General features: G+C 36.1%; 9 protein-coding genes across 9 annotated transcripts; 6 read left to right on the top strand and 3 right to left on the bottom strand.

Annotated features, from left to right (window-relative positions):
* Positions 1-877: 877 nt before the first annotated feature.
* On the bottom strand, positions 878-3,777 carry LOC130054898 (histone H2B). The gene has a single exon (XM_056165978.1). It carries the CDS (start codon positions 3,775-3,777, stop codon positions 3,406-3,408), a length of 372 nt encoding a protein of 123 aa, XP_056021953.1. The 3' UTR covers positions 878-3,405.
* On the top strand, positions 907-1,828 carry LOC130054899 (histone H4). Its single transcript, XM_056165979.1, has one exon. It carries the CDS (start codon positions 907-909, stop codon positions 1,216-1,218), a length of 312 nt encoding a protein of 103 aa, XP_056021954.1. The 3' UTR covers positions 1,219-1,828.
* A 271-nt stretch (positions 3,778-4,048) lies between the features above and the next one.
* On the top strand, positions 4,049-5,993 carry LOC125648902 (histone H2A). Its single transcript, XM_056165975.1, has one exon. It carries the CDS (start codon positions 4,049-4,051, stop codon positions 4,427-4,429), a length of 381 nt encoding a protein of 126 aa, XP_056021950.1. The 3' UTR covers positions 4,430-5,993.
* A 960-nt stretch (positions 5,994-6,953) lies between these two features.
* Positions 6,954-8,848, top strand: LOC125648900 (histone H1-delta-like). The gene has a single exon (XM_056165970.1). It carries the CDS (start codon positions 6,954-6,956, stop codon positions 7,530-7,532), a length of 579 nt encoding a protein of 192 aa, XP_056021945.1. The 3' UTR covers positions 7,533-8,848.
* Positions 8,849-11,705: 2,857 nt separating this feature from the next.
* Positions 11,706-23,700, top strand: LOC130054944 (uncharacterized). The gene is made up of 5 exons (XM_056166063.1): positions 11,706-12,149; positions 14,992-15,357; positions 17,888-18,450; positions 20,064-20,447; positions 22,779-23,700. Exons 1-5 carry the CDS (start codon positions 11,843-11,845, stop codon positions 23,088-23,090), a joined length of 1,932 nt encoding a protein of 643 aa, XP_056022038.1. The 5' UTR covers positions 11,706-11,842; the 3' UTR covers positions 23,091-23,700.
* Positions 11,814-14,713, bottom strand: LOC125648903 (histone H2B). The gene has a single exon (XM_056165977.1). The coding sequence runs from the start codon at positions 14,711-14,713 to the stop codon at positions 14,342-14,344; it is 372 nt and encodes a 123-aa protein (XP_056021952.1). The 3' UTR covers positions 11,814-14,341.
* Positions 14,985-16,929, top strand: LOC130054896 (histone H2A). The gene has a single exon (XM_056165974.1). The coding sequence runs from the start codon at positions 14,985-14,987 to the stop codon at positions 15,363-15,365; it is 381 nt and encodes a 126-aa protein (XP_056021949.1). The 3' UTR covers positions 15,366-16,929.
* On the top strand, positions 17,890-19,784 carry LOC125648899 (histone H1-delta-like). The gene has a single exon (XM_056165971.1). The coding sequence runs from the start codon at positions 17,890-17,892 to the stop codon at positions 18,466-18,468; it is 579 nt and encodes a 192-aa protein (XP_056021946.1). The 3' UTR covers positions 18,469-19,784.
* On the bottom strand, positions 22,750-25,649 carry LOC130046389 (histone H2B). Its single transcript, XM_048875941.2, has one exon. The coding sequence runs from the start codon at positions 25,647-25,649 to the stop codon at positions 25,278-25,280; it is 372 nt and encodes a 123-aa protein (XP_048731898.1). The 3' UTR covers positions 22,750-25,277.
* Positions 25,650-25,737: the final 88 nt, after the last annotated feature.

Genomic DNA, 25,737 nt, shown 5'->3' with positions numbered 1-25,737 from the left:
AAATTAACTGTTAAAATTGGATATCCGATTTTAGTCTGTATAGATTTAAGAAAATTGTAAAGAAACTACTCTGTGGTAAATACACTGAAACCTGGTACAATACTCGAAATAAATTAATTGATGGGAAACTGTGCACTTATTTCAAACTAAGGAGCACTGTGGTTTTGAGAACTATCTTAATAAAATTAAAAATTTTGATATTAGAAGATCTATTTGTAAGTTACGGATATCAGCTCATAAATTGATGACTGAAGTTGGTAGATATTCTGGTATTACTAGGAATGAACGAATATGTAACAAATGCAACTCCGGTTCATTAGGTGATGAGATTCATTTTTTGATGTGAAAAGTTTGTTGATGTTGTGGTGCTATAGAAAAAACAGTTAATTTTTTTTTTTTTTTTTTTTTTTTTTTACTAAACTTAATGATGAACAAAAATTCATTTGCATATTTTGTTCTGAAGAGCCATCTATTTTAAACAGAACTGGAAAATTTATTTTGAACAATATATGACACTGTATTTGCATGTAACTATGTGTTATGTAATCACTTCTTTCTTACTTGTATATGTATATAGTACAGTATTTGTATATATTTTCATGCTGCCCCTTGAGGGCCTTTGATTGGAAAATAAAATATGTTCTATGTTCATACAGGGATCGAAATAAGTATTTTTTATTTAATCATTTTTATGTAGATAGACTGTAGATGTATATATTAGTGAATGTAAACATACACAGGTAGGCGCGTTTAGCGAGAACCAATCACTATGTAGTTAACAGCACTTCTTTGGTGTCCGCCAAAGTTTCAAGGTTTAATGCGCTCTAACGGGTCGTCAATTAGAGCTATATAAACACGAGCGCCTCGTCGGAAGGTTATTCAGAACTTGTCTATTGATAAGCAAAGATGTCAGGAAGAGGCAAAGGAGGAAAAGGTCTTGGAAAGGGGGGCGCCAAGCGTCACAGGAAGGTCCTTAGAGATAACATCCAGGGTATCACCAAGCCCGCCATCCGTCGTCTTGCACGTAGAGGTGGAGTCAAACGTATCTCTGGACTCATTTATGAGGAGACCCGTGGTGTGTTGAAAGTTTTCCTTGAGAACGTCATTCGTGATGCTGTCACCTACACCGAGCACGCCAAAAGAAAGACTGTCACAGCCATGGACGTAGTCTACGCCCTCAAGAGACAGGGACGTACCCTGTACGGATTCGGTGGTTAGAAACTCTACCATCGTTTGTGCTTCACAGCGCAAAACCAAACGGCCGTTTTAACGGCCACCAAAATTCTTTGAAAAGACATCTCTATGAAACGACTTTGAGAAACGGTTATTGTTTTCATTTCATTTGCAGTGCAGATTGCTTAACGATTAACAGTTGAGGATATTGCCAGGTTAATTACTTGCACACTTTATCTGGGATGCATACGTAATTAGCTTGCATTGTTCATAAATATATACCCTCATGCTTGCCCACTGCACGCCAAACACGATTAACATATACAACTTTACTGAATGCAATCTTGTGTATGTAGTTGTGAAATTTTAATTCATTACTTGATTTCTTTTCATATTGGGAGTACACAAAGCACTAAGGGAGGGACAGTTTTGTTTTTTATATTTCTTACTCCAGGCATCTTGCAATAACACACGAGTGCAGACAAAATGTGTTTGAAAAATTTAAAGGGGTATTCATTTGCTGTGAAAGTGATGGCAACCTTTTTCTTCCTCTCTCTCAATGGCATAGGAATCTGTACATTAATGACTAATAACAACATTTATTTTGTATAGGAAACAAGATAAGACAATAATATTAAATATTTAATCACCAACACTACCTATTCATGTGCCTGCTTTGAGGTTAAAAGGTGTTTGAAATACTGGTGTTATTACTGAGATATATAATGTAGAACAATTTTCATTTAAATTCAATTTTGGGTGAATAAATGACAGCTAATGTCCCTTTGATACATTGCACATTACTTATTATATAATAACACTGGTTTGGATCGAGTAGGTAATGCTAATCCATGCGTTACAAAAGATACCACATGATGATGCAAGGTTCTGATTATCTAAAAAAAAACCAACCCACATACCATGTCTGGAATTACATTAATAATGATTATAATAAATAAGAGATCTCTAGAAATGCTAAAATAGCAACCGCTTCCTATTTGGCACATATATCGTATCATTTTCCTCTGTTCAAATGGAGGCAAAGTACTAAATGATTTTCAAGTTGGAAGTTATCATTTATTTATGAATTTATGTTTATTTCACCAATTTTTAGGGCCCTCGGGAGGCATGTACACTTTTGAAACAATACACCGTACTAGAAACAACAAAATAGATAAATGACAATCATTCAGATGCACTACTACTGTCAGAATCCACATTGCTGCACTGCATACATTTATTAACATGATAGTGTTACAAAAGTTCAATATCTAAATCATCAGAAATATATAATGATATGTATATATGATATATCTATATGTCGTTGATACGATTTATTCCAAATTAGGGCCCAACACTCGGCATATATGATTCAAATCACAAAATACAATACAGGACCAAATTCCAGTACACAATTATGATGTTCATATATGTGTGTGTGTGTGTGTGTGTATATATATATATATATATATATATATATATTTATTTATTTATTATTTATTCACCAATCAAGGGCCCTCAGGGGGCATATACAAATTAACAATTAAAACATTATAACTACATGATACAATTTACACATGTGTACCATATATATATATGCAATGGACATACTCAATACTCATCATGATGCATGCATTCAAAAGTATTGCAGAATCCAACAATCTTTAGCAGGTAGGTTACAATAATTATATTATATTATGACAAATTTACAATAATTATAAGAAACATAATATTAATAATACAAGATATGTTCATATATATGGTACACATGTGTAAATTGTATCGTGTAGTTATGTTTAATTGTTAACTTCTTATTAAAATGAATATGCATGCAAGTTGTTTATATATATATATATATATATACACAGGTCTAGTGTGGTTAACATAGAAGATTGATGCATATAATATCAAATTAAACACCTAGAAGCACAGCACATTAAACAATGCTGCTGAATGACACCAATGAACCATTTGTGTGTGCATGTGTATAGACTTATATATATATATATCTATCCATATGTTCATGCATAATGTAATATTCATTCTCTGCACTCCATTTCAATATACACTGACATTGCGTGTAGTTTCAACACGCAGTGACAGTATTTATGTACTATGCATACTTTCATTAATAGAACGTTTCTCGATGCGCTGTTATATAGGTATCTTTTCAAAAAATTTGTGTGGCCCTGAAAAGGGCCGTTTTGAGTTTGAGGTACAAGTCCTTGCAGTTTACTTGCTGCTGGTGTACTTGGTGACAGCCTTGGTACCCTCAGAGACGGCGTGCTTGGCCAATTCACCGGGCAAGAGAAGACGGACAGCGGTCTGGATTTCTCTGCTGGTGATGGTTGAGCGTTTGTTGTAGTGGGCCAGGCGGGAAGCTTCAGCAGCAATTCTCTCAAAAATGTCATTGACAAATGAGTTCATGATGCTCATGGCTTTGCTGGAAACGCCAGTGTCTGGGTGGACCTGCTTCAGGACTTTGTAAATGTAGATGGCATAGGATTCCCTCCTCTTCCTGCGCTTTTTCTTGTCCCCAGTTCTCTGGGCCTTCGCCTTAGTGGCGGCTTTCTTGGCTCCTTTAGATCCGGCTTTGGGTGGCATGTTTACAGATTGAAATCAAACTGAAAACTATGAGTTTGGCAATTGGCCGCGCTGCCTTATATATCACACGGTCGGATAACGGCAGACAGGCGCATTACGGACCTCCTTGTAAACATTAAATCAGTCGGTCTGCGCCAAGATACGAGAAATACGATTGCCACTATTGGCTGTACAGTTGAATCCGACTGCGCGTTTAAAAGGGTAAATGTTGTGATGGCTTGAGTTATTCGTTGCTTTGCTTTGTTCAGCTTACAACCTATAAAAAAAAAAGATGTCAGGACGTGGTAAAGGAGGAAAAGTGAAGGGAAAGGCAAAGAGCCGATCTTCCCGTGCGGGACTTCAGTTTCCCGTGGGTCGTATCCACCGTCTGCTGAGGAAGGGTAACTACGCCGAGAGAGTGGGAGCCGGCGCCCCCGTGTACCTGGCCGCCGTTCTAGAGTACTTGGCCGCCGAAGTCTTGGAATTGGCAGGCAACGCTGCCCGTGACAACAAGAAGACCAGAATCATTCCCCGTCACCTGCAGCTGGCCATCCGCAACGACGAGGAGTTGAACAAACTTCTGTCCGGCGTGACCATCGCCCAGGGTGGTGTCCTGCCCAACATCCAGGCCGTGCTCCTGCCCAAGAAGACCCAGAAACCCGCCAGCAAGTAAAAAGTCTGCTTGAAGCAAACAAACAAACAAACGGCCGTTTTCACGGCCACCAACCTTTTTTGAAAAGACACCTCTAAATGCGTTGATTGTCAATGAAAATGTCAAAACTGAGAAATAGGGAATGATTTCCAAGTTGACAATATCCAATATGATATATATCCAGTACACCTACACTTCAAAGAAATACAAACAAAAAACAACAATGGATGCAAGACGTGGGTTGATATATGTATTATTTTGAATTCTAAAATTCCTAATAAATGAGGGACTTGTAAATTGCATCCTATGATGTCCAGAAGTTGGAATTGGGCTATATAGCCTTGTATCGAAATCATGAGAACATGTGACCTTCCATTCGGTAAATTGACTTCATTTTACTTAAATACCAAAAAATAAAACGAGATTTCGTATAAAACAAGGCTGACAAGTGATTAAATAGTCCCGTTTTAGCCATTTTTGAATAGATTTAAAATAGGTAGACGAAATGAAAACAAAGAATAAGAAGTACAATTTTACAGTACATGCATTCGAAAAAGTATTGAGTTTCCAGACAGAAAAAACAACAACAACCCAACCCACTATTTGGTCAAAAGATGACTATTTTGTGATTGCTATATTGACATGTGTTCATGTTTACAATTAAATCCAACGTTAAGAATCTGCAGCATGAATTGTGCACTTCGTGAAGTTGAAGATGAAATATGCATCCACCAGAGAATTATTGTGTCTGAAAATACGGAGCACTTTGTTACCTATTCAAAAACTTGACCCTGTTCAATAAACTTGTTTCAACTGGCTTTTAAATGGCGAAGATTACGAAACTCTTTGCATCCTATGTCAGATGCTGAGCTCATGATGTGTTGCTGAAGGCGTACTACGCAATATTATATATTTAGCAATTATTACTCAAGGCACTTATTGGGTATTTGTTATCGTTTAACACATACATATATGAATATATTTACTTAACACATATGTCATATCTATTTCAGTATGTATTGAGTACCGTAACATTGCTTGGTGGAAATTCCTTCTAACTAAAAGTCCATCACAACATATAACTTCAGTCATATTCATCCCTTAAAGACTCAGTCTCAATGTTATAAACTTGATATATAGAATATTTATACTAAGTTTAGATAATCTGAACAAGAGTTTATTCTGTCTGTTGTCATATTAGGTTGGTGCACAAGATGAGTTTATTCCAATTTTGGGTGCAGAGGACATAATCATAAAGAAAGAATTAATATCAGAAAAGATTACAACATGTTAACGACAAACTACACTCAAGGGTCAAAACTATTTCTTCGACACTGCTAATTTTCACTATATATTCATTTCATTACGACTTTCGGATTTTAAACACTTTACTACCAACATTTGAAAATTAGTGTTATCATTATGAAATTTTCAGAATATGTGCAGAATATACTCAAGATTCATGACAAATGTTTATTGTTATTTCTTATACGTTTTTTGTGGGATGATTTATGAATTCTAAAATGCATGCTCATTGATATGAAATGTGTAAGATTAATTTCAAATAAAGTTCTTACAACATGATTATCCTAGTGAGTATTAAAAACTGTAACACATATAGGAGGGAGGGAGGGGGGGGGGGGGGGGACACACACCAAAAAAAAACCCCAAGATTTAAATCTAAGTGACTATGCATGATTTGTGAAATTTTTATGGTGATGGCTGAGGTAGAAATAGTTCTATCAATGCTTTAAAATTTGTATTATTAAGTGCATTGTATAGACTTAGCAGTGCAGAAATACTTTTGATCCTTGAGTGTATACAGGTATAGATGCAGCATATGGGGAAACATTTTAGTACAAATCGGGTGTATACAAAATTTAGTAAATGGACAACATCAGTGTTATACCAAAATAGGAATAATAAACTAAAAGGATTTTTGCAGTTCTATAGCAGCATTACCTCTTTTTCTCAAAGTTCTAACTAGATATTCACTCAATTTCAACTGGTTTGTTTTCATTCATCATCAACCAAGTCAATTTATCCTTCTTTGTGAAATGGTAATAAAAAAAAAAAAAATAAAATAAAAAAAATATTTACATACGTGCACATACAATCAAGTGTTATATATATATGTCATGCAAATTAGTAATTTGTTGTAATAACAAATTAGTAATTTGTTATAATAACAAATTACTAATTCGTTATAACAAATTAATAATCTGTTATAACAAATTAATAATCTGTTAATAACCAATTATTAATCTGTTTTAACAAATCATTAATTTGTTATAACACACTAAAAAAAGATACTGCTGCGGCCCTAATATGCTTCCGTAGGAGGGTTGTGATAACATTTACGGCTGATATTCCTTTGTTGAGGCGCAACTCGAATGCAAAGACTTTAACATCAAAGCACACCGAGACAACACGATACACACACCGACAGATTGGATGTTTTCAAGGAGGTCCGCGCTCGATGTAAACAAAACAGCGAGTGCGTTCCGAGCGACTAGTATTTACTGTTCTCGTGTCGTACGCAGTCATGGCAGATACAGCAGCTCCAGCAAAAAAGAAGGTTTCCAAGCCCAAGGTGCCCGCAGCGCACCCCAAGTACATCGACATGATCAAGGCTGCCCTTGGGTCACTGAAAGAGCGTGGCGGATCATCTAAACAAGCCATTCTCAAGTACGTGATGGCCAACTATAAACTGGGCAATGACGCCAAATCCATCAATGCCCATCTCAGAATGGCCCTTAAAAATGGAGTCAAAAAAGGTGCTTTGAAGCAAGCCAAGGGTACAGGCGCCAGCGGTTCCTTCAAGCTTGGAGACAAGCCCAAGGCTGAGCAGAAGCCTAAAGCTAAGAAAGTAGCCAAACCAAAGGCTGCCAAACCTAAGAAGGCTGCTGCTGCCAAGCCCAAGAAGGCTGCCGGAGAGAAAAAGGTCAAGAAGACTCCAAAGAAACCAGCTGCGCCCAAGAAGGCCAAGACTCCCAAGAAGAAGACGGCAGCCAAGTCCCCCAAGAAGCCCGCCGCCGCCAAAGCCCCCAAGAAGGCCAAGACCCCCAAGAAGGCCGTCGCCAAGAAATCCAAGACTCCTAAAAAAGCAGCCGCCAAGAAATAAGCACTCTTGCAATTTCCTGCAGAGTGTTTACTCCTTTAACAAAAGCCCTTTTTAGGGCTACCAACATTTTTAGAAAAGATGCCTTTCTTACACGTGTGAGAGAAACACATTTCTCCATCATTTAATAAGTGAATACTGATGCAAGCCATTTGCTTTTTAACGTTTATTCTGTTCTGACTTCCAAGTTGTTGGATAAGAAATAAGATCGAGACTGGTGACATGATAAATAATATTATGACAACTGAGAAAAAAAAAGAGTTCAAAATTCACACACACACACACATATATATATCTATTATTATTATATATATAATTATAGCAATGTAGTATAGTATAGTACCCACTTCATTGATTCCTCATTCCTTTGAGTAAAGCTAGCTTGAATTCACCAAATAAATATCTGATCAGTGTCTAACAGTGACAAAAAGTGGGTTATATCACGAACAGAGTGACAATACCTCAGATTTAACCTTCGAAATGAAATAAACACTTACACATTTTAAAAAGTTATCCAATGCTCAAATGCACTGCATGTTTTTGTTATGATATGACAGTGAAGTATAGGATTTGGGGTCTTGAAAAATTTACAAAGCTATTTACTAATTAGTCTCAACTAACTAGCACGAATAACATCAAATCATATGCCAATGGTGTTAGTCGCAACTAATATATTTCAATTAACAAAACCTTAATGACTTTTTTCCAATATTTTGTAAATTCCAAGAATTAAAATGATTCCTGAGAATCCAATATGTAAGTGTTTTCATCTCAATCCAAATATATTTGAGGACTGCTTTTGTCGAATACTATTTTGCAACCTCAATGTTAAATGTTTATTATTACAAATTTGATAATGCAACATACAAAAAATGGAGAAAAGACAAAATTCTATGTATGTTCTCAAAAATTGTCCATTTTGATTTCTACACATATCTGTAGGAATGAACTGTCTTCAATACTTAAGAGTACAAGACTGCCAGTCTGATTGACTGCATATGGGCACAGGCGCCATCCCTTGGCACCCTCTGTATTCAGGACAGCATTTTATACTGTTTCATTTTTACTTCCCATATTTGCATCCGTGTTGTACTGTGCATGTTTAATTATGAATCACAATTTCAGACCAATGTCAATATAGAAATCCGTTAATAATGATGTGTATACACCTGTGTGTGTGTGTGTGTGTGTGTGTGTGTGTGTGTATATGTATAATGCAATGAAACTTGTACATATGTACAATGACAATTGTACATGCTACCTGAGAGCCCTTGCTTGGTGAATAAATCCGAATAAAAATATCTCATTTTAATGTATAATATGTACTTGTCTTTGCATACTTTTGTAGTCCACATATATAAATGCTTAAAATTCTACCCTGAATCCCCTCCTTTCCCCTTAATTCATCGTTGTCTTTCTTTTTTCATGTTTGTTAATTCTGTGCAAAAAGGTGGATTGAAATGTCTCTAGTCAAGACCAATCAACGCTGCATACAAGCCGCTAATCGCAGAGTGTCTTTCAGAACCGCTGACCAATGACAAGTGCCGTTAGATAGGAGCGCGCCGATTTCGATTTGCTTATAAACCCTAGTGGTCTAGATCGGCCATTTCATTTATCCGAATCAGGAGAAGATGGCACGTACAAAGCAGACCGCAAGAAAATCTACTGGAGGCAAAGCCCCACGAAAACAGCTGGCTACAAAGGCCGCTCGTAAGAGCGCCCCAGCCACCGGTGGCGTCAAGAAGCCCCACAGATACAGGCCAGGAACTGTCGCTCTTCGTGAGATCAGAAGATACCAGAAAAGCACTGAGCTTCTCATCAGGAAACTTCCATTCCAGCGTCTGGTCCGTGAAATTGCACAGGACTTTAAGACCGATTTGCGTTTCCAGAGTTCTGCCGTTATGGCCCTCCAGGAAGCCAGCGAGGCCTACCTTGTAGGACTCTTTGAGGATACCAACTTGTGCGCTATCCACGCCAAGAGGGTGACCATCATGCCCAAGGATATTCAGCTGGCCAGACGTATCCGCGGCGAGCGAGCTTAAATTTCATCGTCTGACACTCAAAAACAAACGGCCGTTTTCACGGCCACCAAATTCTTTCGAAAAGATGCCTTCATATTACTCTCGATCGAGAAACTGTCATGAAAGTATAACTATGGTACACATAATCCTACATTCACGCACTTGAATCATTAAAATTTTCTGCATAATTACAATAGTTTTAAGGCACGTTCAGTGAGAATAATAATTTGCTGACCGTGTTATCTATATATACTTTGTGATGAAAAGCAGGTAGTCTATAGACATACCACAAAAGCATTGAAAATCCTCGTCAGCAGAAAACTACACGTTTGTGTATTCAGCGTACGAGATGATCGTTTGTACACAACTTGCTAAGAATGTGTAATACATTATATAGAAATCGACGGTGTAGTACACCAAAACAACCTAGCTTTTAGAAGAGTCAGATATTGAACATTTTATACTACCAACATTCTGGAATCTCGTGGGCATATCAAGCATGCATTTATAATAACAAAAATCCCACTAACATATTGTAACTTTTATTAAATACACAAATTTGTAGAAATGGGGGGAATTATGATTATTCAAAGGGAACAGTGACATTTAACTTTGCATTACACTATTGTTTGCATAATCATATAACATTTTATATCATGCAACCTAAACGAAGTGATAAAATTATCATTGTTTTACTCTTTCTTTTTTTCTTCTTTTTTCTATTTTCCCCCCAGTTTGCACAGAACAATATATTGATATAGTGTGCTGAGCTTGATTAAGAATAGATTACCTTCATTTGACAGAATCCACATACATACATACATACATACATACATACATACATACATACACTACATACACTACATACACTACATACATACACAGCTTCATCAAAAATATTCTAAATGTATTCTTGGTGTACAGAAGAAAAGTACAAATTTTGCTGTACTATCAGAATTGGGGAGATTCCCTCTACATTATGATATTTTGAAATCAATCATGTTATTGGTACAGGGCTTGAAAACCTAAATGAATTTGATAAAATATTTATTATTAGGATGCTTATCTACTGTAGTAAATGTTTACATTGCAACAATGAACTATCATGGTACTCACTAGACGTAGAAAAAGCTTTAGAATATGAACATAGAACATATTTTATTTTCCAATCAAGGGCCCTCAAGGGACAGCATGAAAATACATACAAATAATGTACATATACATATTATACAAGTAAAGAAAGAAGTGATTACATAACACATAGTTATATACAAATAATGTCATATATTGTTCAAAATAAATTTTCCAGTTATATTTAGAATAGATGGCTCTTCAGAACATAGTATGTAAATGAATTTTTGTTCATCATTGAGTTTGGTAAAAAAAAAATTAACTGTTAAAATTGGATATCCGATTTTAGTCTGTATAGATTTAAGAAAATTGTAAAGAAACTACTCTGTGGTAAATACACTGAAACCTGGTACAATACTCGAAATAAATTAATTGATGGGAAACTGTGCACTTATTTCAAACTAAGGAGCACTGTGGTTTTGAGAACTATCTTAATAAAATTAAAAATTTTGATATTAGAAGATCTATTTGTAAGTTACGGATATCAGCTCATAAATTGATGACTGAAGTTGGTAGATATTCTGGTATTACTAGGAATGAACGAATATGTAACAAATGCAACTCCGGTTCATTAGGTGATGAGATTCATTTTTTGATGTGAAAAGTTTGTTGATGTTGTGGTGCTATAGAAAAAACAGTTAATTTTTTTTTTTTTTTTTTTTTTTTTTTACTAAACTTAATGATGAACAAAAATTCATTTGCATATTTTGTTCTGAAGAGCCATCTATTTTAAACAGAACTGGAAAATTTATTTTGAACAATATATGACACTGTATTTGCATGTAACTATGTGTTATGTAATCACTTCTTTCTTACTTGTATATGTATATAGTACAGTATTTGTATATATTTTCATGCTGCCCCTTGAGGGCCTTTGATTGGAAAATAAAATATGTTCTATGTTCATACAGGGATCGAAATAAGTATTTTTTATTTAATCATTTTTATGTAGATAGACTGTAGATGTATATATTAGTGAATGTAAACATACACAGGTAGGCGCGTTTAGCGAGAACCAATCACTATGTAGTTAACAGCACTTCTTTGGTGTCCGCCAAAGTTTCAAGGTTTAATGCGCTCTAACGGGTCGTCAATTAGAGCTATATAAACACGAGCGCCTCGTCGGAAGGTTATTCAGAACTTGTCTATTGATAAGCAAAGATGTCAGGAAGAGGCAAAGGAGGAAAAGGTCTTGGAAAGGGGGGCGCCAAGCGTCACAGGAAGGTCCTTAGAGATAACATCCAGGGTATCACCAAGCCCGCCATCCGTCGTCTTGCACGTAGAGGTGGAGTCAAACGTATCTCTGGACTCATTTATGAGGAGACCCGTGGTGTGTTGAAAGTTTTCCTTGAGAACGTCATTCGTGATGCTGTCACCTACACCGAGCACGCCAAAAGAAAGACTGTCACAGCCATGGACGTAGTCTACGCCCTCAAGAGACAGGGACGTACCCTGTACGGATTCGGTGGTTAGAAACTCTACCATCGTTTGTGCTTCACAGCGCAAAACCAAACGGCCGTTTTAACGGCCACCAAAATTCTTTGAAAAGACATCTCTATGAAACGACTTTGAGAAACGGTTATTGTTTTCATTTCATTTGCAGTGCAGATTGCTTAACGATTAACAGTTGAGGATATTGCCAGGTTAATTACTTGCACACTTTATCTGGGATGCATACGTAATTAGCTTGCATTGTTCATAAATATATACCCTCATGCTTGCCCACTGCACGCCAAACACGATTAACATATACAACTTTACTGAATGCAATCTTGTGTATGTAGTTGTGAAATTTTAATTCATTACTTGATTTCTTTTCATATTGGGAGTACACAAAGCACTAAGGGAGGGACAGTTTTGTTTTTTATATTTCTTACTCCAGGCATCTTGCAATAACACACGAGTGCAGACAAAATGTGTTTGAAAAATTTAAAGGGGTATTCATTTGCTGTGAAAGTGATGGCAACCTTTTTCTTCCTCTCTCTCAATGGCATAGGAATCTGTACATTAATGACTAATAACAACATTTATTTTGTATAGGAAACAAGATAAGACAATAATATTAAATATTTAATCACCAACACTACCTATTCATGTGCCTGCTTTGAGGTTAAAAGGTGTTTGAAATACTGGTGTTATTACTGAGATATATAATGTAGAACAATTTTCATTTAAATTCAATTTTGGGTGAATAAATGACAGCTAATGTCCCTTTGATACATTGCACATTACTTATTATATAATAACACTGGTTTGGATCGAGTAGGTAATGCTAATCCATGCGTTACAAAAGATACCACATGATGATGCAAGGTTCTGATTATCTAAAAAAAAACCAACCCACATACCATGTCTGGAATTACATTAATAATGATTATAATAAATAAGAGATCTCTAGAAATGCTAAAATAGCAACCGCTTCCTATTTGGCACATATATCGTATCATTTTCCTCTGTTCAAATGGAGGCAAAGTACTAAATGATTTTCAAGTTGGAAGTTATCATTTATTTATGAATTTATGTTTATTTCACCAATTTTTAGGGCCCTCGGGAGGCATGTACACTTTTGAAACAATACACCGTACTAGAAACAACAAAATAGATAAATGACAATCATTCAGATGCACTACTACTGTCAGAATCCACATTGCTGCACTGCATACATTTATTAACATGATAGTGTTACAAAAGTTCAATATCTAAATCATCAGAAATATATAATGATATGTATATATGATATATCTATATGTCGTTGATACGATTTATTCCAAATTAGGGCCCAACACTCGGCATATATGATTCAAATCACAAAATACAATACAGGACCAAATTCCAGTACACAATTATGATGTTCATATATGTGTGTGTGTGTGTGTGTGTATATATATATATATATATATATATATATATTTATTTATTTATTATTTATTCACCAATCAAGGGCCCTCAGGGGGCATATACAAATTAACAATTAAAACATTATAACTACATGATACAATTTACACATGTGTACCATATATATATATGCAATGGACATACTCAATACTCATCATGATGCATGCATTCAAAAGTATTGCAGAATCCAACAATCTTTAGCAGGTAGGTTACAATAATTATATTATATTATGACAAATTTACAATAATTATAAGAAACATAATATTAATAATACAAGATATGTTCATATATATGGTACACATGTGTAAATTGTATCGTGTAGTTATGTTTAATTGTTAACTTCTTATTAAAATGAATATGCATGCAAGTTGTTTATATATATATATATATATATACACAGGTCTAGTGTGGTTAACATAGAAGATTGATGCATATAATATCAAATTAAACACCTAGAAGCACAGCACATTAAACAATGCTGCTGAATGACACCAATGAACCATTTGTGTGTGCATGTGTATAGACTTATATATATATATATCTATCCATATGTTCATGCATAATGTAATATTCATTCTCTGCACTCCATTTCAATATACACTGACATTGCGTGTAGTTTCAACACGCAGTGACAGTATTTATGTACTATGCATACTTTCATTAATAGAACGTTTCTCGATGCGCTGTTATATAGGTATCTTTTCAAAAAATTTGTGTGGCCCTGAAAAGGGCCGTTTTGAGTTTGAGGTACAAGTCCTTGCAGTTTACTTGCTGCTGGTGTACTTGGTGACAGCCTTGGTACCCTCAGAGACGGCGTGCTTGGCCAATTCACCGGGCAAGAGAAGACGGACAGCGGTCTGGATTTCTCTGCTGGTGATGGTTGAGCGTTTGTTGTAGTGGGCCAGGCGGGAAGCTTCAGCAGCAATTCTCTCAAAAATGTCATTGACAAATGAGTTCATGATGCTCATGGCTTTGCTGGAAACGCCAGTGTCTGGGTGGACCTGCTTCAGGACTTTGTAAATGTAGATGGCATAGGATTCCCTCCTCTTCCTGCGCTTTTTCTTGTCCCCAGTTCTCTGGGCCTTCGCCTTAGTGGCGGCTTTCTTGGCTCCTTTAGATCCGGCTTTGGGTGGCATGTTTACAGATTGAAATCAAACTGAAAACTATGAGTTTGGCAATTGGCCGCGCTGCCTTATATATCACACGGTCGGATAACGGCAGACAGGCGCATTACGGACCTCCTTGTAAACATTAAATCAGTCGGTCTGCGCCAAGATACGAGAAATACGATTGCCACTATTGGCTGTACAGTTGAATCCGACTGCGCGTTTAAAAGGGTAAATGTTGTGATGGCTTGAGTTATTCGTTGCTTTGCTTTGTTCAGCTTACAACCTATAAAAAAAAAAGATGTCAGGACGTGGTAAAGGAGGAAAAGTGAAGGGAAAGGCAAAGAGCCGATCTTCCCGTGCGGGACTTCAGTTTCCCGTGGGTCGTATCCACCGTCTGCTGAGGAAGGGTAACTACGCCGAGAGAGTGGGAGCCGGCGCCCCCGTGTACCTGGCCGCCGTTCTAGAGTACTTGGCCGCCGAAGTCTTGGAATTGGCAGGCAACGCTGCCCGTGACAACAAGAAGACCAGAATCATTCCCCGTCACCTGCAGCTGGCCATCCGCAACGACGAGGAGTTGAACAAACTTCTGTCCGGCGTGACCATCGCCCAGGGTGGTGTCCTGCCCAACATCCAGGCCGTGCTCCTGCCCAAGAAGACCCAGAAACCCGCCAGCAAGTAAAAAGTCTGCTTGAAGCAAACAAACAAACAAACGGCCGTTTTCACGGCCACCAACCTTTTTTGAAAAGACACCTCTAAATGCGTTGATTGTCAATGAAAATGTCAAAACTGAGAAATAGGGAATGATTTCCAAGTTGACAATATCCAATATGATATATATCCAGTACACCTACACTTCAAAGAAATACAAACAAAAAACAACAATGGATGCAAGACGTGGGTTGATATATGTATTATTTTGAATTCTAAAATTCCTAATAAATGAGGGACTTGTAAATTGCATCCTATGATGTCCAGAAGTTGGAATTGGGCTATATAGCCTTGTATCGAAATCATGAGAACATGTGACCTTCCATTCGGTAAATTGACTTCATTTTACTTAAATACCAAAAAATAAAACGAGATTTCGTATAAAACAAGGCTGACAAGTGATTAAATAGTCCCGTTTTAGCCATTTTTGAATAGATTTAAAATAGGTAGACGAAATGAAAACAAAGAATAAGAAGTACAATTTTACAGTACATGCATTCGAAAAAGTATTGAGTTTCCAGACAGAAAAAACAACAACAACCCAACCCACTATTTGGTCAAAAGATGACTATTTTGTGATTGCTATATTGACATGTGTTCATGTTTACAATTAAATCCAACGTTAAGAATCTGCAGCATGAATTGTGCACTTCGTGAAGTTGAAGATGAAATATGCATCCACCAGAGAATTATTGTGTCTGAAAATACGGAGCACTTTGTTACCTATTCAAAAACTTGACCCTGTTCAATAAACTTGTTTCAACTGGCTTTTAAATGGCGAAGATTACGAAACTCTTTGCATCCTATGTCAGATGCTGAGCTCATGATGTGTTGCTGAAGGCGTACTACGCAATATTATATATTTAGCAATTATTACTCAAGGCACTTATTGGGTATTTGTTATCGTTTAACACATACATATATGAATATATTTACTTAACACATATGTCATATCTATTTCAGTATGTATTGAGTACCGTAACATTGCTTGGTGGAAATTCCTTCTAACTAAAAGTCCATCACAACATATAACTTCAGTCATATTCATCCCTTAAAGACTCAGTCTCAATGTTATAAACTTGATATATAGAATATTTATACTAAGTTTAGATAATCTGAACAAGAGTTTATTCTGTCTGTTGTCATATTAGGTTGGTGCACAAGATGAGTTTATTCCAATTTTGGGTGCAGAGGACATAATCATAAAGAAAGAATTAATATCAGAAAAGATTACAACATGTTAACGACAAACTACACTCAAGGGTCAAAACTATTTCTTCGACACTGCTAATTTTCACTATATATTCATTTCATTACGACTTTCGGATTTTAAACACTTTACTACCAACATTTGAAAATTAGTGTTATCATTATGAAATTTTCAGAATATGTGCAGAATATACTCAAGATTCATGACAAATGTTTATTGTTATTTCTTATACGTTTTTTGTGGGATGATTTATGAATTCTAAAATGCATGCTCATTGATATGAAATGTGTAAGATTAATTTCAAATAAAGTTCTTACAACATGATTATCCTAGTGAGTATTAAAAACTGTAACACATATAGGAGGGAGGGAGGGGGGGGGGGGGGGGACACACACCAAAAAAAAACCCCAAGATTTAAATCTAAGTGACTATGCATGATTTGTGAAATTTTTATGGTGATGGCTGAGGTAGAAATAGTTCTATCAATGCTTTAAAATTTGTATTATTAAGTGCATTGTATAGACTTAGCAGTGCAGAAATACTTTTGATCCTTGAGTGTATACAGGTATAGATGCAGCATATGGGGAAACATTTTAGTACAAATCGGGTGTATACAAAATTTAGTAAATGGACAACATCAGTGTTATACCAAAATAGGAATAATAAACTAAAAGGATTTTTGCAGTTCTATAGCAGCATTACCTCTTTTTCTCAAAGTTCTAACTAGATATTCACTCAATTTCAACTGGTTTGTTTTCATTCATCATCAACCAAGTCAATTTATCCTTCTTTGTGAAATGGTAATAAAAAAAAAAAAAATAAAATAAAAAAAATATTTACATACGTGCACATACAATCAAGTGTTATATATATATGTCATGCAAATTAGTAATTTGTTGTAATAACAAATTAGTAATTTGTTATAATAACAAATTACTAATTCGTTATAACAAATTAATAATCTGTTATAACAAATTAATAATCTGTTAATAACCAATTATTAATCTGTTTTAACAAATCATTAATTTGTTATAACACACTAAAAAAAGATACTGCTGCGGCCCTAATATGCTTCCGTAGGAGGGTTGTGATAACATTTACGGCTGATATTCCTTTGTTGAGGCGCAACTCGAATGCAAAGACTTTAACATCAAAGCACACCGAGACAACACGATACACACACCGACAGATTGGATGTTTTCAAGGAGGTCCGCGCTCGATGTAAACAAAACAGCGAGTGCGTTCCGAGCGACTAGTATTTACTGTTCTCGTGTCGTACGCAGTCATGGCAGATACAGCAGCTCCAGCAAAAAAGAAGGTTTCCAAGCCCAAGGTGCCCGCAGCGCACCCCAAGTACATCGACATGATCAAGGCTGCCCTTGGGTCACTGAAAGAGCGTGGCGGATCATCTAAACAAGCCATTCTCAAGTACGTGATGGCCAACTATAAACTGGGCAATGACGCCAAATCCATCAATGCCCATCTCAGAATGGCCCTTAAAAATGGAGTCAAAAAAGGTGCTTTGAAGCAAGCCAAGGGTACAGGCGCCAGCGGTTCCTTCAAGCTTGGAGACAAGCCCAAGGCTGAGCAGAAGCCTAAAGCTAAGAAAGTAGCCAAACCAAAGGCTGCCAAACCTAAGAAGGCTGCTGCTGCCAAGCCCAAGAAGGCTGCCGGAGAGAAAAAGGTCAAGAAGACTCCAAAGAAACCAGCTGCGCCCAAGAAGGCCAAGACTCCCAAGAAGAAGACGGCAGCCAAGTCCCCCAAGAAGCCCGCCGCCGCCAAAGCCCCCAAGAAGGCCAAGACCCCCAAGAAGGCCGTCGCCAAGAAATCCAAGACTCCTAAAAAAGCAGCCGCCAAGAAATAAGCACTCTTGCAATTTCCTGCAGAGTGTTTACTCCTTTAACAAAAGCCCTTTTTAGGGCTACCAACATTTTTAGAAAAGATGCCTTTCTTACACGTGTGAGAGAAACACATTTCTCCATCATTTAATAAGTGAATACTGATGCAAGCCATTTGCTTTTTAACGTTTATTCTGTTCTGACTTCCAAGTTGTTGGATAAGAAATAAGATCGAGACTGGTGACATGATAAATAATATTATGACAACTGAGAAAAAAAAAGAGTTCAAAATTCACACACACACACACATATATATATCTATTATTATTATATATATAATTATAGCAATGTAGTATAGTATAGTACCCACTTCATTGATTCCTCATTCCTTTGAGTAAAGCTAGCTTGAATTCACCAAATAAATATCTGATCAGTGTCTAACAGTGACAAAAAGTGGGTTATATCACGAACAGAGTGACAATACCTCAGATTTAACCTTCGAAATGAAATAAACACTTACACATTTTAAAAAGTTATCCAATGCTCAAATGCACTGCATGTTTTTGTTATGATATGACAGTGAAGTATAGGATTTGGGGTCTTGAAAAATTTACAAAGCTATTTACTAATTAGTCTCAACTAACTAGCACGAATAACATCAAATCATATGCCAATGGTGTTAGTCGCAACTAATATATTTCAATTAACAAAACCTTAATGACTTTTTTCCAATATTTTGTAAATTCCAAGAATTAAAATGATTCCTGAGAATCCAATATGTAAGTGTTTTCATCTCAATCCAAATATATTTGAGGACTGCTTTTGTCGAATACTATTTTGCAACCTCAATGTTAAATGTTTATTATTACAAATTTGATAATGCAACATACAAAAAATGGAGAAAAGACAAAATTCTATGTATGTTCTCAAAAATTGTCCATTTTGATTTCTACACATATCTGTAGGAATGAACTGTCTTCAATACTTAAGAGTACAAGACTGCCAGTCTGATTGACTGCATATGGGCACAGGCGCCATCCCTTGGCACCCTCTGTATTCAGGACAGCATTTTATACTGTTTCATTTTTACTTCCCATATTTGCATCCGTGTTGTACTGTGCATGTTTAATTATGAATCACAATTTCAGACCAATGTCAATATAGAAATCCGTTAATAATGATGTGTATACACCTGTGTGTGTGTGTGTGTGTGTGTGTGTGTGTGTGTATATGTATAATGCAATGAAACTTGTACATATGTACAATGACAATTGTACATGCTACCTGAGAGCCCTTGCTTGGTGAATAAATCCGAATAAAAATATCTCATTTTAATGTATAATATGTACTTGTCTTTGCATACTTTTGTAGTCCACATATATAAATGCTTAAAATTCTACCCTGAATCCCCTCCTTTCCCCTTAATTCATCGTTGTCTTTCTTTTTTCATGTTTGTTAATTCTGTGCAAAAAGGTGGATTGAAATGTCTCTAGTCAAGACCAATCAACGCTGCATACAAGCCGCTAATCGCAGAGTGTCTTTCAGAACCGCTGACCAATGACAAGTGCCGTTAGATAGGAGCGCGCCGATTTCGATTTGCTTATAAACCCTAGTGGTCTAGATCGGCCATTTCATTTATCCGAATCAGGAGAAGATGGCACGTACAAAGCAGACCGCAAGAAAATCTACTGGAGGCAAAGCCCCACGAAAACAGCTGGCTACAAAGGCCGCTCGTAAGAGCGCCCCAGCCACCGGTGGCGTCAAGAAGCCCCACAGATACAGGCCAGGAACTGTCGCTCTTCGTGAGATCAGAAGATACCAGAAAAGCACTGAGCTTCTCATCAGGAAACTTCCATTCCAGCGTCTGGTCCGTGAAATTGCACAGGACTTTAAGACCGATTTGCGTTTCCAGAGTTCTGCCGTTATGGCCCTCCAGGAAGCCAGCGAGGCCTACCTTGTAGGACTCTTTGAGGATACCAACTTGTGCGCTATCCACGCCAAGAGGGTGACCATCATGCCCAAGGATATTCAGCTGGCCAGACGTATCCGCGGCGAGCGAGCTTAAATTTCATCGTCTGACACTCAAAAACAAACGGCCGTTTTCACGGCCACCAAATTCTTTCGAAAAGATGCCTTCATATTACTCTCGATCGAGAAACTGTCATGAAAGTATAACTATGGTACACATAATCCTACATTCACGCACTTGAATCATTAAAATTTTCTGCATAATTACAATAGTTTTAAGGCACGTTCAGTGAGAATAATAATTTGCTGACCGTGTTATCTATATATACTTTGTGATGAAAAGCAGGTAGTCTATAGACATACCACAAAAGCATTGAAAATCCTCGTCAGCAGAAAACTACACGTTTGTGTATTCAGCGTACGAGATGATCGTTTGTACACAACTTGCTAAGAATGTGTAATACATTATATAGAAATCGACGGTGTAGTACACCAAAACAACCTAGCTTTTAGAAGAGTCAGATATTGAACATTTTATACTACCAACATTCTGGAATCTCGTGGGCATATCAAGCATGCATTTATAATAACAAAAATCCCACTAACATATTGTAACTTTTATTAAATACACAAATTTGTAGAAATGGGGGGAATTATGATTATTCAAAGGGAACAGTGACATTTAACTTTGCATTACACTATTGTTTGCATAATCATATAACATTTTATATCATGCAACCTAAACGAAGTGATAAAATTATCATTGTTTTACTCTTTCTTTTTTTCTTCTTTTTTCTATTTTCCCCCCAGTTTGCACAGAACAATATATTGATATAGTGTGCTGAGCTTGATTAAGAATAGATTACCTTCATTTGACAGAATCCACATACATACATACATACATACATACATACATACATACATACACTACATACACTACATACACTACATACATACACAGCTTCATCAAAAATATTCTAAATGTATTCTTGGTGTACAGAAGAAAAGTACAAATTTTGCTGTACTATCAGAATTGGGGAGATTCCCTCTACATTATGATATTTTGAAATCAATCATGTTATTGGTACAGGGCTTGAAAACCTAAATGAATTTGATAAAATATTTATTATTAGGATGCTTATCTACTGTAGTAAATGTTTACATTGCAACAATGAACTATCATGGTACTCACTAGACGTAGAAAAAGCTTTAGAATATGAACATAGAACATATTTTATTTTCCAATCAAGGGCCCTCAAGGGACAGCATGAAAATACATACAAATAATGTACATATACATATTATACAAGTAAAGAAAGAAGTGATTACATAACACATAGTTATATACAAATAATGTCATATATTGTTCAAAATAAATTTTCCAGTTATATTTAGAATAGATGGCTCTTCAGAACATAGTATGTAAATGAATTTTTGTTCATCATTGAGTTTGGTAAAAAAAAAATTAACTGTTAAAATTGGATATCCGATTTTAGTCTGTATAGATTTAAGAAAATTGTAAAGAAACTACTCTGTGGTAAATACACTGAAACCTGGTACAATACTCGAAATAAATTAATTGATGGGAAACTGTGCACTTATTTCAAACTAAGGAGCACTGTGGTTTTGAGAACTATCTTAATAAAATTAAAAATTTTGATATTAGAAGATCTATTTGTAAGTTACGGATATCAGCTCATAAATTGATGACTGAAGTTGGTAGATATTCTGGTATTACTAGGAATGAACGAATATGTAACAAATGCAACTCCGGTTCATTAGGTGATGAGATTCATTTTTTGATGTGAAAAGTTTGTTGATGTTGTGGTGCTATAGAAAAAACAGTTAATTTTTTTTTTTTTTTTTTTTTTTTTTTACTAAACTTAATGATGAACAAAAATTCATTTGCATATTTTGTTCTGAAGAGCCATCTATTTTAAACAGAACTGGAAAATTTATTTTGAACAATATATGACACTGTATTTGCATGTAACTATGTGTTATGTAATCACTTCTTTCTTACTTGTATATGTATATAGTACAGTATTTGTATATATTTTCATGCTGCCCCTTGAGGGCCTTTGATTGGAAAATAAAATATGTTCTATGTTCATACAGGGATCGAAATAAGTATTTTTTATTTAATCATTTTTATGTAGATAGACTGTAGATGTATATATTAGTGAATGTAAACATACACAGGTAGGCGCGTTTAGCGAGAACCAATCACTATGTAGTTAACAGCACTTCTTTGGTGTCCGCCAAAGTTTCAAGGTTTAATGCGCTCTAACGGGTCGTCAATTAGAGCTATATAAACACGAGCGCCTCGTCGGAAGGTTATTCAGAACTTGTCTATTGATAAGCAAAGATGTCAGGAAGAGGCAAAGGAGGAAAAGGTCTTGGAAAGGGGGGCGCCAAGCGTCACAGGAAGGTCCTTAGAGATAACATCCAGGGTATCACCAAGCCCGCCATCCGTCGTCTTGCACGTAGAGGTGGAGTCAAACGTATCTCTGGACTCATTTATGAGGAGACCCGTGGTGTGTTGAAAGTTTTCCTTGAGAACGTCATTCGTGATGCTGTCACCTACACCGAGCACGCCAAAAGAAAGACTGTCACAGCCATGGACGTAGTCTACGCCCTCAAGAGACAGGGACGTACCCTGTACGGATTCGGTGGTTAGAAACTCTACCATCGTTTGTGCTTCACAGCGCAAAACCAAACGGCCGTTTTAACGGCCACCAAAATTCTTTGAAAAGACATCTCTATGAAACGACTTTGAGAAACGGTTATTGTTTTCATTTCATTTGCAGTGCAGATTGCTTAACGATTAACAGTTGAGGATATTGCCAGGTTAATTACTTGCACACTTTATCTGGGATGCATACGTAATTAGCTTGCATTGTTCATAAATATATACCCTCATGCTTGCCCACTGCACGCCAAACACGATTAACATATACAACTTTACTGAATGCAATCTTGTGTATGTAGTTGTGAAATTTTAATTCATTACTTGATTTCTTTTCATATTGGGAGTACACAAAGCACTAAGGGAGGGACAGTTTTGTTTTTTATATTTCTTACTCCAGGCATCTTGCAATAACACACGAGTGCAGACAAAATGTGTTTGAAAAATTTAAAGGGGTATTCATTTGCTGTGAAAGTGATGGCAACCTTTTTCTTCCTCTCTCTCAATGGCATAGGAATCTGTACATTAATGACTAATAACAACATTTATTTTGTATAGGAAACAAGATAAGACAATAATATTAAATATTTAATCACCAACACTACCTATTCATGTGCCTGCTTTGAGGTTAAAAGGTGTTTGAAATACTGGTGTTATTACTGAGATATATAATGTAGAACAATTTTCATTTAAATTCAATTTTGGGTGAATAAATGACAGCTAATGTCCCTTTGATACATTGCACATTACTTATTATATAATAACACTGGTTTGGATCGAGTAGGTAATGCTAATCCATGCGTTACAAAAGATACCACATGATGATGCAAGGTTCTGATTATCTAAAAAAAAACCAACCCACATACCATGTCTGGAATTACATTAATAATGATTATAATAAATAAGAGATCTCTAGAAATGCTAAAATAGCAACCGCTTCCTATTTGGCACATATATCGTATCATTTTCCTCTGTTCAAATGGAGGCAAAGTACTAAATGATTTTCAAGTTGGAAGTTATCATTTATTTATGAATTTATGTTTATTTCACCAATTTTTAGGGCCCTCGGGAGGCATGTACACTTTTGAAACAATACACCGTACTAGAAACAACAAAATAGATAAATGACAATCATTCAGATGCACTACTACTGTCAGAATCCACATTGCTGCACTGCATACATTTATTAACATGATAGTGTTACAAAAGTTCAATATCTAAATCATCAGAAATATATAATGATATGTATATATGATATATCTATATGTCGTTGATACGATTTATTCCAAATTAGGGCCCAACACTCGGCATATATGATTCAAATCACAAAATACAATACAGGACCAAATTCCAGTACACAATTATGATGTTCATATATGTGTGTGTGTGTGTGTGTGTATATATATATATATATATATATATATATATTTATTTATTTATTATTTATTCACCAATCAAGGGCCCTCAGGGGGCATATACAAATTAACAATTAAAACATTATAACTACATGATACAATTTACACATGTGTACCATATATATATATGCAATGGACATACTCAATACTCATCATGATGCATGCATTCAAAAGTATTGCAGAATCCAACAATCTTTAGCAGGTAGGTTACAATAATTATATTATATTATGACAAATTTACAATAATTATAAGAAACATAATATTAATAATACAAGATATGTTCATATATATGGTACACATGTGTAAATTGTATCGTGTAGTTATGTTTAATTGTTAACTTCTTATTAAAATGAATATGCATGCAAGTTGTTTATATATATATATATATATATACACAGGTCTAGTGTGGTTAACATAGAAGATTGATGCATATAATATCAAATTAAACACCTAGAAGCACAGCACATTAAACAATGCTGCTGAATGACACCAATGAACCATTTGTGTGTGCATGTGTATAGACTTATATATATATATATCTATCCATATGTTCATGCATAATGTAATATTCATTCTCTGCACTCCATTTCAATATACACTGACATTGCGTGTAGTTTCAACACGCAGTGACAGTATTTATGTACTATGCATACTTTCATTAATAGAACGTTTCTCGATGCGCTGTTATATAGGTATCTTTTCAAAAAATTTGTGTGGCCCTGAAAAGGGCCGTTTTGAGTTTGAGGTACAAGTCCTTGCAGTTTACTTGCTGCTGGTGTACTTGGTGACAGCCTTGGTACCCTCAGAGACGGCGTGCTTGGCCAATTCACCGGGCAAGAGAAGACGGACAGCGGTCTGGATTTCTCTGCTGGTGATGGTTGAGCGTTTGTTGTAGTGGGCCAGGCGGGAAGCTTCAGCAGCAATTCTCTCAAAAATGTCATTGACAAATGAGTTCATGATGCTCATGGCTTTGCTGGAAACGCCAGTGTCTGGGTGGACCTGCTTCAGGACTTTGTAAATGTAGATGGCATAGGATTCCCTCCTCTTCCTGCGCTTTTTCTTGTCCCCAGTTCTCTGGGCCTTCGCCTTAGTGGCGGCTTTCTTGGCTCCTTTAGATCCGGCTTTGGGTGGCATGTTTACAGATTGAAATCAAACTGAAAACTATGAGTTTGGCAATTGGCCGCGCTGCCTTATATATCACACGGTCGGATAACGGCAGACA

This window comes from Ostrea edulis, chromosome 5 (assembly GCF_947568905.1).
Source record: "Ostrea edulis chromosome 5, xbOstEdul1.1, whole genome shotgun sequence".
Classification (NCBI taxonomy): domain Eukaryota; kingdom Metazoa; phylum Mollusca; class Bivalvia; order Ostreida; family Ostreidae; genus Ostrea; species Ostrea edulis.
Note: the sequence above shows the minus strand (reverse complement) of the source record. Positions and strands in the feature narration are given on the sequence as shown.